This window comes from Pezoporus wallicus, unplaced genomic scaffold, assembly GCF_028554395.1.
Source record: "Pezoporus wallicus isolate ANWC-B61680 ecotype Strahan unplaced genomic scaffold, APGP_CSIRO_Pwel_v1 contig_2721, whole genome shotgun sequence".
NCBI classification, from domain to species: domain Eukaryota; kingdom Metazoa; phylum Chordata; class Aves; order Psittaciformes; family Psittacidae; genus Pezoporus; species Pezoporus wallicus.
The window spans coordinates 938792-955622 of NW_026642515.1; the positions used below are offsets into that span (position 1 = coordinate 938792).

Here is a 16831-nt window from a genome sequence, read left to right on the forward strand (position 1 = left end):
AAGAGGAATCAGAATATAAGTAGCTACTCAGCAAAAAGCAGCCTCCTCTGCCTGTTTAAAAGAAGACCTTGCGTAGACAATTTCTCCAAAAGAATATATTTTTTATTATTATTTGCTTGTAGTTTTTTTCCCATTTCAGCTTCAAACAAACATGTAGTTGCAATTGCTTTATTTTGCATCACTCATGATGGGTTTTATCATGTTTTAAGTTTAAAATAAAATCCAGCTATTGTTGTTAGGTTTGCTTAACCAAGAAACCATGTAGCAAGGAATCATTTTTGAAAACAAGGTATTCAAGTAAAAAATGTCGCTCACATACAAGTCTGGGAGTTGTTTGCTCACCTAGAGTTGTTTGTGTTCACAATGAGGTACAATTCTGAATGCAAATCATGTTACATACGTCTGGACATACAACGTAGAATGTAATTGTATGGAACCTGTAAATGAAGTAATCAGTTGTTTGCTGGTTATAAAAACTATACCCCCACTGCAGCAGAGTGACAATTTGAACTATTTGTTACCAGTTACTTCCAGGGATGATAAATAACCAGCTTGGTAAAATAATCCGTTTTATTTGTTGTTTTTTTTTTTATGGCAAATATTACAACAATAAGTCCTTTCAATAAAAGTAGTCTTCTTAGGCTCTATTTTTCTCACTAGGTTTACCCAACACAAAATATTGCTACCTAAGAAACATTTCAAATTAATTTTTTTGTAATTAGAAAAACTGCCTGAAATGTTAAAGGGAGCAATTTAGTAGGACTTTTCAGAAAATTCCTATGGTTAGAGCAAAACAAATACCCTGTAATTGTCAGTTATGTACTTAAAGGCTGTGTAGGAATTTGTCTCTATAGATGTACTCAGACAGACCCAAGTTTAATCTGCCTGGATATAATAACTGGCTCTGATCTGGAAGCCGTATGGCTGTGTTACTGACGTTTAGCAGCAGTGGTGATGACCTGCATAAATTCAGCTGTGCAACTTGTATCATCCGGTCCTGAGTGAAAGTAGAGCAGACTCAGGATTCACTGTGGATGCCTAGATAGCCCTGTTGTAGAAGAAAGTGTTAGGACATTGACATGAGAAATTCCAGGAAAGTTCTGTTGTTATTAACAAGTTTAAACTAGAGTGAGGTGAAATAAGCTAAGTAGAATAGGCTTGGCTGCTGGCAAAATTCTGAATGCACTGAGGCAGAGAATAGATTACGTTTTCCAGAGAAAGGATTTGACTATAGTTATGTAACTGTGTGTTGTGGTTTAAACCCAGTCAGGTAACTCATTCACTCACTCCCCCCCCCCCCCCCTTCTTTCCTCCCCCTTCTCCCAGAGGGAAGGAGAGGAGAATCGCAAAGAATGCAACTCCCACGGGTTGAGATAAAAACAGTTCAGTAACTAAGGTATAACACAAATCACTGCTGCTACCACCAATAATAACAATGATAAAGGAAATAATAAGGGAAGAGAATACAACACCTCACCACCAGCCAACCGATAACTTCCCCCCCAGCCTGACCAAGCACCAACTGACACCTCTTCCAACCCTGCAGTCTGAGCCCTCCCGGCTAACTCCCAGTTACATCCTGGGCATGACGTGCTGTGGTATGGAATACCTCTTTGGTTAGCTTGGGTCAGGTGTCCTGTCTCTGCTTCCTCTCCGCTTCGCCTCCTCCCTGGCAGAGCATGAGGCTCACAAAATCCTTGGCCAAACCAAAACATCATTGTTATCAGCTCTGTTCCCAAGCCGAAAGTCAAAACACTGCACTGCACCAGCAACCAAGGAGGAGAAAAATGACTGCTACTGCTGAACCCAGGACACTGTGAAAGCAGTTAAGTTGTCCCTGAAATAGTTGTTTTTAATTATGTTAAGGAAAAAATGGCATCAAGAAGATACTGAAATGTTTTAGGGTTTTATCCTTTCATTGTCCACTAGATACACAAAGCCTTTCCTTTTTTAGTATAGCATTGTAGATGTTAATCAGGTAGAAGAATTGGGATTTTTTTTTTTTACCTGTGTGTCCATTTGATTAACACATAAAGACCCCTGTTTAATCAGTTTGGTGTTCATATCAGCTAGTGATATGATTTGGCTAATTATTTTCTCTGCACTTTTAAAGTCAAATACTGTCAATACAGTGTTTTGTACAATTACATTATCAAGCTCATATAGGGATATTTAACTTTATATGCCTACTGTTTCACAGAATCATAATGCACCCTGTGCTTTGCAGTACAAGTTGGATGGAGGATATGTATCCCATAATGGTTGGGGTTTTTAACATTCCCTTTATTAACCAGAGATGGTTACAGTGGGAAACGAGTAGCAATATGGCTGCAAAAGACCCTGATTCAGCGATGTCTGTAAAATCCCAGACAAAGCAAAGGAGCAGTATATAATTTTCTTCATATGTAGCCTGTTAAATTACTTGAAATTTGTGGAAGCCAAGTGTTCAGAGGCTGTGCATAAGCAAAACTCCCAAATCATTATAGTAACTCAGTGTAATAAAAGTCATTTGGGATTCCATTCCTTTGTGACACTCTGTAAATAAAAATTTATCTCAAATCTCTGTATTGCAAGTAAAACTCTAACATTTGGGATGAAAGTCAAATAATTTGCTAAAGATCTGCACAAAATGCTCGTTTCAGAAACAGGAAAATTGCGGAAGTTAACTGCCACATTTTTTTATTTCAGTGTGTATTGTGTGATGACCTGTTACGTACAAATGAGTACCAGTTCTATTGGAAACCCAGCTACTCACTACGTTTTGAATGCTTGCAGTCGTGCCTGTGTTTTATTGTGAAGGGCACTTGAATTATCACATGAATGAAGTAATTCTGTTTTGTAGTCAGCAGTATTTGCAAAGAGCTCTTCATATTGTTGTTCTGTACAATAAGTAAATGGAGTTTTTTAACAAAATCAAACACGAAAATGTATTCATTTCAGGCAAGGGTGGCGAGAATTCAGCAAATAGAGAAGGACATTCTCCGTATACGACAGCTTCTACAATCACAAGCCACTGAAGCAGAGGTTAGTGAGCAATTATTTGCCTTTGATTATGGTATGTGTCTTTTTCTAAAAATCAAAAAACCCAAATGAGTAAAATTATTTTAATGTGGTCTACGCAGGATTATTTCCATCAGCTAGTGATGTCACAGTTAATCAACTAGTCCATATATGTAGGCTCTTAATTACCAGCGAACTGAGGGTAGAATATTTGGTCTCAAGAGAGCAGAGTAGAGGGGCAGGATCACCTCCTTCGACCTGCTGGTCACGCTCCTTTTGATGCAGCCCAGGATACGTTTTGCTTTCTGGGCTGCAAGCGCACACTGAAGCTGCCTCATGTTCATTTTCTCATCAACCAGCACTCCCCAAGTCCTTCTCTGCAGGGCTGCTCTGAATCTCAAGTAAGAGTTAGTAAGCCAGTGATACTGTAGTGAGTTTAATCACCAACCAGGTAAGAAGTTTCAGTGTATGGACATGGAAGCACACAGAAGCTTAATTTAATATACCAAGTGTAGTTAAACACATTAATTGAGAGGGATTCAAGAGCATTGTTTGTTAAGGTAGTAGATTCTTGAGTCTGAAAAATTAGTTTTGGGAGCAAAACTAATACTTTGAGAGTCATCATGCTTTCATAGAATCACAGAATAGTTAAGAGTTGGGAAGGACCTTAAGATCATCTAGTTCCAAACCCCTTGCCATGGGCAGGGACACCTCACACTAAACCATGTCACACAAGGCTCTGTCCAACCTGGCCTTGAACACTGCCAGGGGTGGAGCATTCACAACTTCCTTGGTCAAGCCATTCCAGTGCCTCACCACCCTCACAGTAAAGAACTTCTTCCTTATATACAATCTAAACTTCCCCTGTTTAAGTTTGAACCCATTACCCCTTGTCCTATTACTACAGTTCGTAATGAAGAGTCCCTCCCCAGCGTCCCTGTAGGCCCCCTTCAGATACTGGAAGGCTGCTATGAGGTCTCCACGCAGCCTTCTCTTCTCCACGCTGAACAGCCCCAACTTCCTCAGCCTGTCTTCATATGGCAGCTGCTCCAGATCCCTCATCATCCTCATGGCCCTCCTCTGGACTTATTCCAACAGTTCCATGTCCTTTTTATGTTGTTGACACCAGAACTGCACACAGTACTCCAAGTGAGGTCTCACAAGAGCAGAGTAGAGGGGCAGGATCACGTTCTTTGACCTGCTGGTCACACTCCGTTTGATGCAGCCCAGGATACAGTTGGCTTTCTGGGCTGCGAGCACACACTGAACCCAGCTCATGTTCATTTTCTCATTGACCAGCACCCCCAAGTCCTTCTCCTCAGGGCTGCTCTGAATCTCTTCTCTGCCCACCCTGTAGTTGTGCCTGGGAGTGCTCTGATCCAGGTGTAGGACCTTGCACTTGCCATGGTTAAACTTCGTCAGGTTGGCATCAGCCCACCTCACAAGCGTGTCAAGGTCCCTGTGGATGGCATCCCTTCCCTCCAGCATATCAACCCAACCACACAGCTTGGTGTCATCGGCAAATTTGCTGTGGGCGCACTCAATCCCACTGTCTCCTTTCGACTCCAGATTTGCAGTTCCATAGACAGGGTTATTCATGTCTCTGAAAATTTGAAACATTTTAAACACACTCATTTATATACTTCATACATTTTCTAATTGTTCAGTTATTGTATTTGCTTTATTAAGATACTGTATTTAAAATACTGATTTTTGTGTTGATCTCATGATCCGTATCAGTGCAGAGATGCCAGTTTAATGTTCATTTAGATGTATAGAAAATTGTGTCTCCTGAGAGATCTGAAACATGCCTGTACCGGCTTGCCAGATGAGTTGAATTTATTTTGATAAATATAAAATGGAACAATATTGGGCTGTATAATTTCTCTCTCCATCAAAATGGTTATTCTGTACTGTTTGTCTTTAACATGCTGAAGGGTTCTTACACTGCAGGTAGCTTTCTGTTAATGCAGAAATTTCTTATCTTTGAATGCAAAGCTTAATTGAACTATGCTAGCTGTAGTCTCCAGTAAATGCACAGCTCACGTGACAGTGCAGAGAATACAGTTGTTTGTTCCAGTTCCATTACATTCCTGATAGCAATGTGAGCACAGCTGGTGGAAGATGGTGTTTCTGTGTGTCATAGCAAATCCTTTGTCTTGCAGGGCTGTAATCCTCAAGAGGACGTGCTTCACTTTCATCTTGCGGTTTTTTGCAGTCAGTCTCATCTGTTAATTTTTGAGGCTTAGGGTTGTGAAGTACAAAGTACTGTTCAATGGCTTTGTGAGGATGCAGCACTGATATATTCACAATCTGTAAAGGTTTGAATGGTAAAGAATGCATCATTCCTATACCTAATTTCATAAACCCTTATGTTAACAGAGAGCACCCCAAACCAAGCATGATGCAGGTTCCCATGAAACAGAGAGGCAGAATGAAGGTCAAGGAGCAGCAGAAATCAGCGTGGCAACTAGCAGTACTATTCAGGTAAATTGATTGTTTTCTTTGTTGATTGTATAATTAAATACCCAAAATATACAGTGCTTCTGTATTGGTATGTGCCTCGTAGCATTTGTATGCCTGCTCATTTTAAAAATATCTGTGTTTTTCTTCCACCTGTATATGAGAAATTTCTTGTACTTGTTGGAAAGAGATGTTTTAATAATATGACGTATAAATATTCTGTATTGCAGGAAGCATTTCTGCTTTGTTTAAATAATTAATGAGCCTAATGCTATGAAGGAGGTAACAAGAGTTACTATAGAAAATGTATTTTATTATAGATGAACTGTAACACTAGAAGTATGACTTAGTTGTGGAATATTGTTCTGATTTTCACTTTAGAAATTATCACTGAAATATCAGTAATTAAAAAAATAAAAAATTAAAAAATGGAGAACCAAATGGTAGGTTTATCATTAGTGTTTCATTAATACTGTTTTACATAAAGCTTTGAAACAGTAGTATCAATCAGGTAATCTGGAAGTAGGCTGAAGGGTTAGTTAAATGCTTCTAAATATATTGTTCCTTTTACTAGTGAAATACATTAGTGGGGTATTTTGAGGGGTACATTAAATTCTTTACTTGTCTTTTTAAAGAAATATTTATCAAAATTATGACTTCTCCCTTTGGCTAAATATACTTTGATTTATTTACTGTGTGCTAATGATCACTCCCTTCATGATTTCCAACTGTAGCTGACCATTCCCACTAGTAATTCGTGTTCTTAAAACTTCACGCTACAAACTTAATAGTTGAATCCATAGGCAAAATATTTTTGCTGCTCCAGGGAAGTAGAATTATTTAAATACTTGTGAAAGTGTGTTGTACAAGAAAACAGAATTGTGGTTTAGCTAACGTATTTCATTTGATTAAACATTAAGTACAGCCCATAGTTTGATCACAGTTTGGAGTCTAGTTCTGTCAGCCGAATCTGAGCAATTGCTTGAGGCTCTGACTCTAGTTCTTATGACAGCTTTATTTTTTTGGAAGACAATAATTCAACACGCTTTGGGGCAGAAAGCATAACGTATTGAAATAATTCATGCATTGTGGCTGTATCATCTATCTTCAGTGAATGGATCAGGGTTTTTTCTGGACAACATTTTACAGGGAAGGAAGAAGAGACTGTGATGTCTTGGCAGACTTACACAAGTGGAAGATTTATTCATACTTCATTTGAGGTCTTATGTTGAGGATTTCTTCAGTTTTGACCTTTGCCTCATTAAAGTGTATAAAACATGCATACTTGTTCCTTCTGGTGGTAGGTAGGGCCAGGGCGCTGAATCTGTGTTAAGATACACATCTGGGGATTATTTACTTTTAGTACAGGTCCAGAGAGAGGATATTTGATGGATTTGGCATAACATTTATTTGTTATATACTTTAAACAATTGCTGTTCAATGCAAATAAGGTTTTAACCAAGCCATTTGGTTCTAATGGGTTTTGTGGTCATATAATTGACATTAATTGAAACACTGCTTATTGGATCCAGGTTTTTTCAGGATTCAGTTATGTCCTTTTCTGCACCATCTTTGAGCTTTCTTCTCTTTTCCATTGCCCTCACTATCCTGCCTTTAAATTTTTTTCATACCTTTGTTTTGCAAGTTTTGTAAAGGAATTTAGTGATACTGTCTATTTTGGTAAGAAAATGTGCCACAAAGTAGGGAAGGTAACCTTACTGACAGAGTTAAATAGCAAGCATAGTAAAACAATGAGTGAAAGACAGTAAAGTATAAAAGGAAAAAACAAGATGAAGAAGACAGATGGGGGAGATTTTGAAGTAGAAGGTTCTACACAAGAAAGGTCTATGTAACAGCTCCTTGTCATTTCCCATCTTCTCAGATGAGTGGCTACACACCTTGCATTAGTTCTTTCATGTCAGTCTTTAGGAGCCAGTAGGGAATGTAGTTACGCTTCATATCAAAGTTGATACACTTTACACAGATTATTTAAGTGAATAATTGGGAAAATCCAATAGAGTTTTTGGTCTGAGCTTTAAGATTGTAAATTTTTCCTATATTTAAGAGAGAAAATAAGGAAATCTACATTAGAATAAATCATGTGAATTTAAATCATTCTAGTTACACTCTTTTAGCATAACACTTATTCTGGAGTGTGCATAAAATGTTCTGGATTCAAATGGGAGAGTGAAATGAGTATAGTAATTTGTGTTTAAATATTCCAGTATAACTAGAAGTTTTTCCTATCTAGGCAAACACTACATGAAGTTATTCTACCTTTCACTTAAAGTCACTTTCAACTTAAGATGTTGAGCTGTATGAACAGCAAATATTGTAGAGGAATATTTGTCTTCTTTCTTTTGGTGCACCTAGGAAAAAAACAGGCATTATTTCTAAATGTCTTTCATATGTTTTTATTCAGTGTGCTTCATATTTTTACTGGGAAAAAAAGAATATTCTCAGGATCCAGATAGCTTGAAAACATTGTTTTGCAAATTAAGATGATATTTTAATGAGAAGGTTTTAGGTTTTGTAGAGGATTAAGCAAAGACTGGTGACTACCTCAGTAAAACAATGCTCTGATACTGAAAGTGTTCTAGTCAAATGTATTTTTAAGTTCCTCAAAGTGAACAGAAAAGTAGGGATGCAAGGAAGAAAGCCTCACAGATAGGAAGCAGAGAAAAAGAAAGCAAGCAACTGGGGGGAGTGAGTGAGGGCAAAGAGAGTGAGTGGATAAAAGATGGTTAAAAACAAAAGGAAAATATAAATATGCAAAATTGGGGCCCCCCCAAAAAAGGGGCAAAGATGCCAATAACTGGGTCTTGTTACTCCAGGTAGAAGCATGCTATTTATAGTATTTTCTAGAAAAATTATAGAAAATAGGGGCATCATTATTTTATATTTTTTCATTTTAAAGTGAAAGAGATTCATCCACTCTTAATTTGCTTTTGATACGGACAAATTTAAATAGGGTTACTCCTTGTCCAGATGAATCTCTTCTTGTCGGTTTTTGCATACCTGGTTGTGTTCTGAAGTAGTACAGGCTTACCCCAATTCACTATGTAATGTGACGCAAAAGTTGGGGCTGTTTTTTTCTCTCTGTAAAAATTATAATCCAGTGTGTTGCAGTGTGAAAATAGTAACTACAAATTAAGTCCTTTGAAAACACAACTCTGTTGAGACTTGATTTCAGCAAAAGTGGTTAACAGAATTGTTTAACAGTGACCTCTAATTTGTGTTGGGGCAGAGAGGACTGAACAGAAGTTGACAGTTCGTTACTATCAGTATGATTTCATGATCTAGTGCTGAAATTGAATCAGGCATTAGTTGTTTTTCCACTCAGACCTTTTTTTTTTAATACTGAAATGTTTTTTAAATTTCTAGGGTTCTGCTGCTCGAATGGACCACGAGATCACCAGTGTTACGAGCTCTAGTAATAACTATTCTGTTCCTCGCAGACTGACAAGTCATCTGGGTACCAAGGTAACCGAAGATTACAAAGCACAGGTCGCTAATGCTACATTTTTACTAATACAATAATCTGTTTCTGCCAGTAGTACTAATATTACCTGAACGATCTACCTGATTTTAAATCAGAGTTAAAATTTTAGAGTATTTTTAAAATTTTTAAGGTACATGCACAGAGTATTTTTTTTTTACTTACTGATCATCAGTTAAGAGTTGTTACAGTAAGGAAAAAGTGATTGCTGGAAATAACTGGAATATATAAAAAGCCTGTGGTGTTGATTTGTTATCCATGATGAATAGTACACCTTTTCAAGAGCAGTTTTTAAATACTTTTCCAGAAGCCAAATCCACAAAACAGAAATGCAATTACTAAGAAATTAAACTCAAAACAAAAAAAAAGAAGTCTTTCATGGTGATAAATATGCGTTTACAAGACTGTGCTCAAAGTTTTTGTGCAGTATGAAAAGAGGGGGAAAAAAGGGGCAAATCTGTAACACAGCATTAAGTTCATGAGCCACTGGAGTTTATACAGCCTTTGGAATCAGCAGCAGTCTATGTACTATCAGTGGTGTGTTGAGCGCAGTCTTCTGGGCCTATTAGCTTGACATAGTATTAATTACTTCAAGCCTTAAACCAGTGTGTTAATAATGTCATTTCAGTCCTGCACTCTATGCATGTGCCAGTAGGCAGTGACATCAGCAGGTCTGTCTGTGAGTTTTCATTGGAAATTGTAGAATTCCCAAAAGCTGCAGACAGTGGGAGAGCCCTGAAGGCAGGCAAAGGGTCTGAGCATGGAAGGATACAGGCAAAGAAATTGGTGGAGCTAAGTGTGTTGTCGGGTAGGAAAAGCTTAATTTTAATGCCTGAGAAGAAGGGAAACTGGTAGAGATTCTAAGTAGAGGAATGCATTTACAGATGCATAAAGAAATGTGTCTGTGTGTATAAGGAGACAGACAAGCCCTTTTTTAGTTTTTCCTGGGTTTTTTCTGCAACTTGGAGGCTGGATTTTGTTGGTTTCTTCAGTTCTGTTCTTTGAGAAAAACTTTGCCTTCCAAATCCAAACAACACTGGATTAAAGCTGCCACTTAAAATAACTATTAAGAGACATGCATGAAGCAGTTTAAGTTCGCTCTCCTTTAAGAATTCAGGTGGTTGGTTTTAATACTGTATTTGATTTTCCCCAGACCAGGAAGGCAGGATCTCCAAACTGGGATGCTAGGCTGTCATAATATTAGCTCCAAGACTGTTTCAGTGCATTTTGCATGTAATCATATAGCTTCCCAGATTCTAGGATTCAAGACTTGCTGCTTAGTCTACCCACTTCTATCCAGTTTTTTTCTAACTCCGTATTTGTGGTCATCTTCAGGCACATTTGAATTGCCTGTGAAGAAACCAAGTAAAATCATTCATAGGTCTGGTAACCAATGCAAGTATCTAGTTACTCGTAGAAAACTTCGTCCAAAGAAGAATGAGTCCAAAGTCTCATGTCTTCCTTAATTGGTATATTACAGAGGAGCACACACGCTGCTACTTTACAATTCCCTTTGATAGTTTCTTTATGTTGTGCTTTGATTTTGAATGTTCCTGTTTATCCTGGCTTTAGGAGTTTGGACTAAAATCATCCTCTACATCCTGTTAATCTACTAGAAGTTCACTGGAAGAACCAAATGCATTTCTTGATCTAAAGCTATTATTGAAGAAAATAGAGTGGAAAAGACAAACAAAATAGTGTGTTGATCACTATAGTAAATGACAGCCAAGGGAATCCCTCAAAATTTGCTGGATTTTAATGAGCAGTTTCATTACTCCAAGTTAAATGTGTAATGCTGGGTTTTCATGGCTTGATTTAATTTGACAAATGCTCAGTATTTTACATATATTAAATGAGCATTTGCTCTACTGGTTTTATCCCTGTAAACTTGAAAAAATGTGAATTTAACAATTCAGCTTTGCATTTGCTGTAAATAATCTGTTCCATATGCAAGTCGATCGTCATAACAAATGTTTACTTAATCTGAAATAGTTTTAAAGGAAAACTTTACATGGCTGTCAGATTTTTTAAACACAATATAAACTAAAAATTTATGTAATCATTCTTACCCTTTGTCTAGACTAATTATATTTAATACCACATGACAGAGTTTTCCACTTAAGCATCTTTACATGAAAGTGTGATTGTTATAGAGCATTTTTTTGATACAAAATTAATGTAAAATGTATTTTAGATTTCTCAAACTGGAACAATTTCATTAGTGTGTTTATTTATTTAATCTTTCTGAACAGTGAAATTTAAAAGTCTTTGCCATTGCTTTTGTAAAATAATACATTTACATACAGCTATGACCTACTTCTTCTAGCCATTTAACCACTAAGTGAAATGAATAACAAAGTAGTAGTAGTACTTTAATATTTCTAAATAGCACAAATATTTGCACCATTAAAGAAGGGGTTTTTTTTGCTCTTGTGTACCGTTCAATTTTCATTTTCATTTAATGTGTATTTTTTTAAATGTAACTATTTTTAAAATCATTTGACCTGCAGGTGGAAATGGTGTATTCTTTGTTATCAATGCTTGGTACTCATGATAAAGATGACATGTCAAGAACATTGCTAGCAATGTCTAGCTCGCAGGACAGCTGCATAGCCATGCGTCAGTCTGGATGTCTTCCTCTCCTCATCCAGCTTTTACATGGCAACGATAAAGACTCTGTCTTGTTAGGAAACTCTCGTGGTAGTAAGGAGGCCCGTGCCAGAGCCAGCGCAGCACTGCATAACATCATTCACTCCCAGCCTGATGATAAGCGAGGCAGACGGGAAATTCGCGTGCTTCATCTTTTGGAGCAGATCCGTGCTTACTGTGAAACATGTTGGGAATGGCAGGAAGCACATGAACAAGGAATGGACCAAGACAAAAACCCAAGTAGGTTCTGGAAGCCGTATAAAAATGTTTCAAGGATATATTGCAAACAGTGGATTTACAGAAAGTACAACTTTAATCAGAATTCTTATTGAATGTATGTGAGTTTTCTTATATATGTGCGTGTATAGATATATTTTTAAGCAGAGGTAGTGGTAGGAAATAGAATCAACTACTGATATGCAACCCTAGTTATAAACTTTTTACTTAAATCATAAAGCTTGGTATGCTTTCCAAATAATAATTCAAGCAGTTTATACATGTAATCTGTAAGTTAATATCGAATATGTACTTATTCTCTTCTACACTTGAATCAACGTAAATAATCCCAAATTGCTTTTCATGAAAATGTATTCAGTAGATAGCACGTTTCTTTTAGGAGAGGGACAGAGAGTACAAATTAAATCATCTCAATCTATTCAGTGTAATACAGAGTGTTACTTACAATGTTACATATAAGAAATATTTTAGTATTAAAATACAAAAGAAGTGACAATGTAAGTGAATACGAGTTTTTTCAGGGAACACTCAGAAAAAAGTTTTAACCTTCTGGATTGCTTAGCTGCTTTTCTGAATTGAGGGCAGTTTGTAAATACAGGCTGTTAGGGATCATCTATGACAAAATGTACTGCTGAAGTCAGGGGGAGCTTACGAGGGGAATCATTTGACAGGAATGTGGCTCTGACCAAGGTATACCATTACCAGTTGTGCATTAGTCAGAATGTAGCTCACAAAAAATAGAAATGTAAAAGCTTCTTGGTTATGAAATGGGAGTTAATTAACCATTCCTGAGGACACAGGAAGCAGCTTCACATCAGGTGACATATTATTTAATGCCACCAGAATTTTTGAATTTACTGACTTGTTTCACTAAGATCATTAATTTTTAGAAGTAGGATAATTTTTTTTTTATACTGGGAGTCATGCTTCTTACTTAATACATACACTCAGGATTCTCCCTAAGCATCAAATGTATTTCTGGTTCACATTTGTTAGTAACATTCTTAACTAATTGTCTGTTCATGGATTACTGGGAAGATACAAACCCTGAACAAAACTGCAGCTGATTTATTTTAACATTAGATTCACTTTGGAAAACTTGTGATCTAGACAAAATCACCTAGGAATGCTAATTATTTGCCTGTTTCTGGATCAGTGCCTGCTCCAGTCGATCATCAGATCTGTCCTGCAGTGTGTGTTTTGATGAAACTTTCATTTGATGAAGAACACAGGCATGCAATGAATGAGCTTGGTAAGACCAAATGTATTCCTCTGACTTCCTTTGAGGAGATTGCTGGAAACCGTGGCACTCCTTGTGTATATTAGTGGATATTTTTTATGACTAGTTTAAGTAGGTCATCAGTTTATTTGAATCAGTTGTTGCCTTCAAAGTGATGAGTGTTGTTTAATTAACCAGACCATTTCCCAGTGGATGAATTTTGGAAGAGTAGTAGTATTATGGAAATATTTGCAATTTTAGAGGTATTGGACTTAAAATGGAGACTGTTTTGGGGGGGGGGGGGGGTGTGTGTGATGGTGGTGGTGTTTTGGTGTGAGTTTTTTTTTTTTGTCCTGAGTTTTTTAGTCCATGCTTAGTAAATTCTTTGCATTCAATTTTCCTTCATTTTCTACTTTTCATTATCAATGAAAATATTCTGTGTATTTTTCTCAGAAAATAACATTCAGTGATAATGATCAGTAATTTACTTAATAGTCTTCATGTAATGGGTGCAATTTCATCTGTCAAAAATGATTTTGACTAGTTGGAATTAAAAGATGAGTGTGCTTCTTAACTCCTAATAATTCCACCTGTTCCCATTTTCCCCTGGAATCTCAATATCATGCTGTCATACCTTTCACCTGCTGCTAAGCACAAGATTCAAGATCTGGAGTCAGTATTTAAGAATTTATTTACCTTTCTGAGTCTTCTGGTTTTCAGATTTTTGAGATTTGTTCTGTGAGTACAAATGCAGTTTGCTCCTTGGTATGCATATACTGTACTTGTGATATTAAAGTACAGATCTTATTTATTTTCTTACTTGTTTGCTTTTAAAGGAGGTTTGCAGGCCATTGCTGAACTTCTGCAAGTGGACTGTGAAATGTATGGACTTACAAGTGATCACTATAGTGTTACCTTAAGGAGATATGCTGGAATGGCTCTGACAAACTTGACTTTCGGAGATGTGGCAAACAAGGTAAGAGTAGAATTTTAAACACACAGTAATTTCAGTTAATAGCTATGTTTGAATTATAGTTCTCAAGACAGGTGATGGAAATCTTCATGATAGTATGTTGAGTTTGAGCTCAAGACAGAAGTTCAAGATAACCTGTGTCATTCCATCCTGTTCCTGACAGAGAGCACCGCAAACTGAATGTTACACCATGCAAGTATAGTATGAACTCTCAAATTAAATGAAACCACTTTTAATTTGTCACTAAAAATAAGGATTCTATCTACTGGATTAATTTTTTTGTGAGCATTGGATTAGTATATCGCATACTGATTACAGACCGGTGATTACACATAGTAACTGATTTTTCTGAGGATGTTGAACTAAAACTGCTTATTGAGTCAAATTCTGTAAAGTTGTCATTTAACAATACTATTACTTTCTCATGAAATTTTGCAAACCTCTTCAGGCTGGAGCTTGCTTTTGAACATTTAGAGCATATCAAGTTCATAATGGGGACTACTTCAAATTATTATAAGGGCAAATAGTTTACCTAATATCTCTCAAGGACCATGCCTTCAAAAGGTAAAAAGTTTCATGATTTCTTGCCCCAGAGTTTGCCAAGCTATGGATCTTGAAATAACTTTGTACTAGAAGACTTTTAGCTTTCTGCTCTACAGGAAGACATTTCAGGAGCCGGTGGAAATAAGAGTCTTCTTGATTTTTTGGTCCAAGTTTTAGACGAGTAAAGCATAAATCCTTGGTGCAAATAAATTGTTTCACAAAATAATGGCTTTTTACAACATGCATTCAGTAACCACTACAGGGCAGCAGTTCTTTGGTTTCTAGCATAAACGCAACTCCTCAGAGATGTAAATGTACGTGCTGTCCAGCTGAAGAGTAGTGCAATACTAACACACATTGTGGTTTTGAGTAATTTTTAATTGTGCTTTGTCACAATTTTCAGTGTAAGCTATACAGTTTTTCAATAGCTATTTTTATTTTTAAAGAAGGCCTCTAAGGTAGTAAAGTTCCAGATTAAGTCCTACACATGTTGTAAAAGATATGAAATTTAGCACAATTTTACCACTTAAATAACATCCAGAATACAAAACTAAGTGTTACACTTAACTTTTTAGCAGTTGTAAACCAAATATTTATTGTTGGCAGCATACTGTACTAAGCTTGTCTTGCGCTTCAGATATGATTAGCTTGAAATATCAAAACATTGTGCAGAAGCAAGCCACCTAACCTGTCATTTAATAATATTTATTTTTTCTTTTAACAGGCTACATTATGTTCCATGAAGGGCTGCATGAGGGCTCTTGTAGCCCAACTGAAATCTGAAAGCGAAGACTTACAGCAGGTAACATCCTTTAAATTGAAATATTTTTTTAGCTTGGACATTTCCATCACTGTCCTTCCCATGAATTTCATTGTATTGTGTTAAAATACTGTATTTCTGCTCTCTTTTCCTAATATTTACCTTCCTTCTATTCATTTGGCCTTAACACCAGTTATTTTCATACTTGAATTCTGTCATTTTAATGAATTTTCTAGTGTGCTGTCCACAGCTAGCCTTTTCGGTTTTCTTAAATTAGGCTCTCTCTTTGAAATATGCATCATTTGTCTTGTTTGGGGGTATTTATTTGTAATTATTGTTCTTATGTTGTCTCGTGTGCCTTTGATGAAAAGATTGTACTTGTACTCATTCCACAAATCTATGAAGTTCAACTTTCTTGTAAAAATACTTGTCTGTGGGTCATACTATTTTTTTGCCGTTGTTTTTTTTTTTTACCAAAGCACATATAGCACGTGGGCGGTAACACTCACTTTTATGACCCTGGTCTGTTAGTGAAAGTCCCAGTTTTAAAGATAATTTTGAGGAGTCTTAGATTGTCTAATTTAGTTTATCGGTGCTAATGCACTGGGACCACCTAGAGGGTTCATACAGTATTGTGTCTCTTCGTTGGTATGGAACTTGTTTAAAATTGTTAAATGTTAAATTGTAGCCCACTGTAATTAATATGTACTGTAAACAAACTGGAACAGCTTTTGGAAAGAGAAACCCTGGTTTCCATGCAGCTTGAGTGAACCACCAGATAAAAGAACAATTTTAAATAAAAATTACTTTCTCTCTTAAAGCTAAAACTTTATTCACTAGAGGAGGAGCTAGCTAGTTATGATGGAGGAAACAATTAGAATTACAATAGGGGTTACTGGGTAAACTCCAATTTGGTATTAAGGCTGGTATTAAATACATCTAGTGTTCTTGAAAAGAGTCATGGACACGTGGTCCCTGTGACCCGTGGTGTGTCTCCAGCCACTGGCATGTATGCCTCCATACACATGCACACACACAGCAGGAAGACCCTCACTCAAGTTATAAATGATTTAATAATTAATAATAATGTGGTCGTACTGTGCTTGGCAGACAGCCAACTGTTCAGATGCAGCTCTCTCCCCTTATCTCTATGTTTTTCCATGCTTGAACCTCACCTAGATCCGTCCCTTCTGGTGCCTTTGGAACTGTTAGGTCCTTCCATCCCATAGCGAGTCTTCTGCAGTTCCAGAATGCTCTTCTCTTGGATCCCCTGAAGTGTCCCACACCCCTAGGCCAGGATTTCTGGAGTGACCTTCCTCAGTCCAAAAGGTGCAGGGATCTGCTCCCATTAACTTCTCATGGTGGGTGTTTTGCTTAGGCCAGTGGGCTGCAGGTTTGCAGGGAGAGCCCTGGAAAGATCCTGGTCAGGGAGCCACCTCCTCTGAGTCCTTGGTTTGTATTCCACCTGCCTTTGGCCCCCCCTGCTCC

The 16831-nt window shown here is 37.1% G+C and overlaps 1 protein-coding gene across 10 annotated transcripts in view; it reads left to right on the forward strand.

Annotated features, from left to right (window-relative positions):
• The window catches only part of APC (APC regulator of WNT signaling pathway), an 83720-nt gene that overhangs the window by 57853 nt on the left and 9036 nt on the right, over nucleotides 1-16831 (forward strand). For 9 of the 10 annotated variants that reach the window (XM_057430866.1, XM_057430871.1, XM_057430868.1 and 6 more), the window contains 7 exons: nucleotides 2941-3024; nucleotides 5383-5487; nucleotides 8848-8970; nucleotides 11473-11851; nucleotides 13005-13100; nucleotides 13904-14043; nucleotides 15308-15385. In XM_057430866.1, the coding sequence (XP_057286849.1) occupies nucleotides 2941-3024; nucleotides 5383-5487; nucleotides 8848-8970; nucleotides 11473-11851; nucleotides 13005-13100; nucleotides 13904-14043; nucleotides 15308-15385 (1005 nt within the window). The remainder of the gene's footprint in view (nucleotides 1-2940; nucleotides 3025-5382; nucleotides 5488-8847; nucleotides 8971-11472; nucleotides 11852-13004; nucleotides 13101-13903; nucleotides 14044-15307; nucleotides 15386-16831) is intronic. The other variant, XM_057430873.1, reaches the window with a different exon arrangement.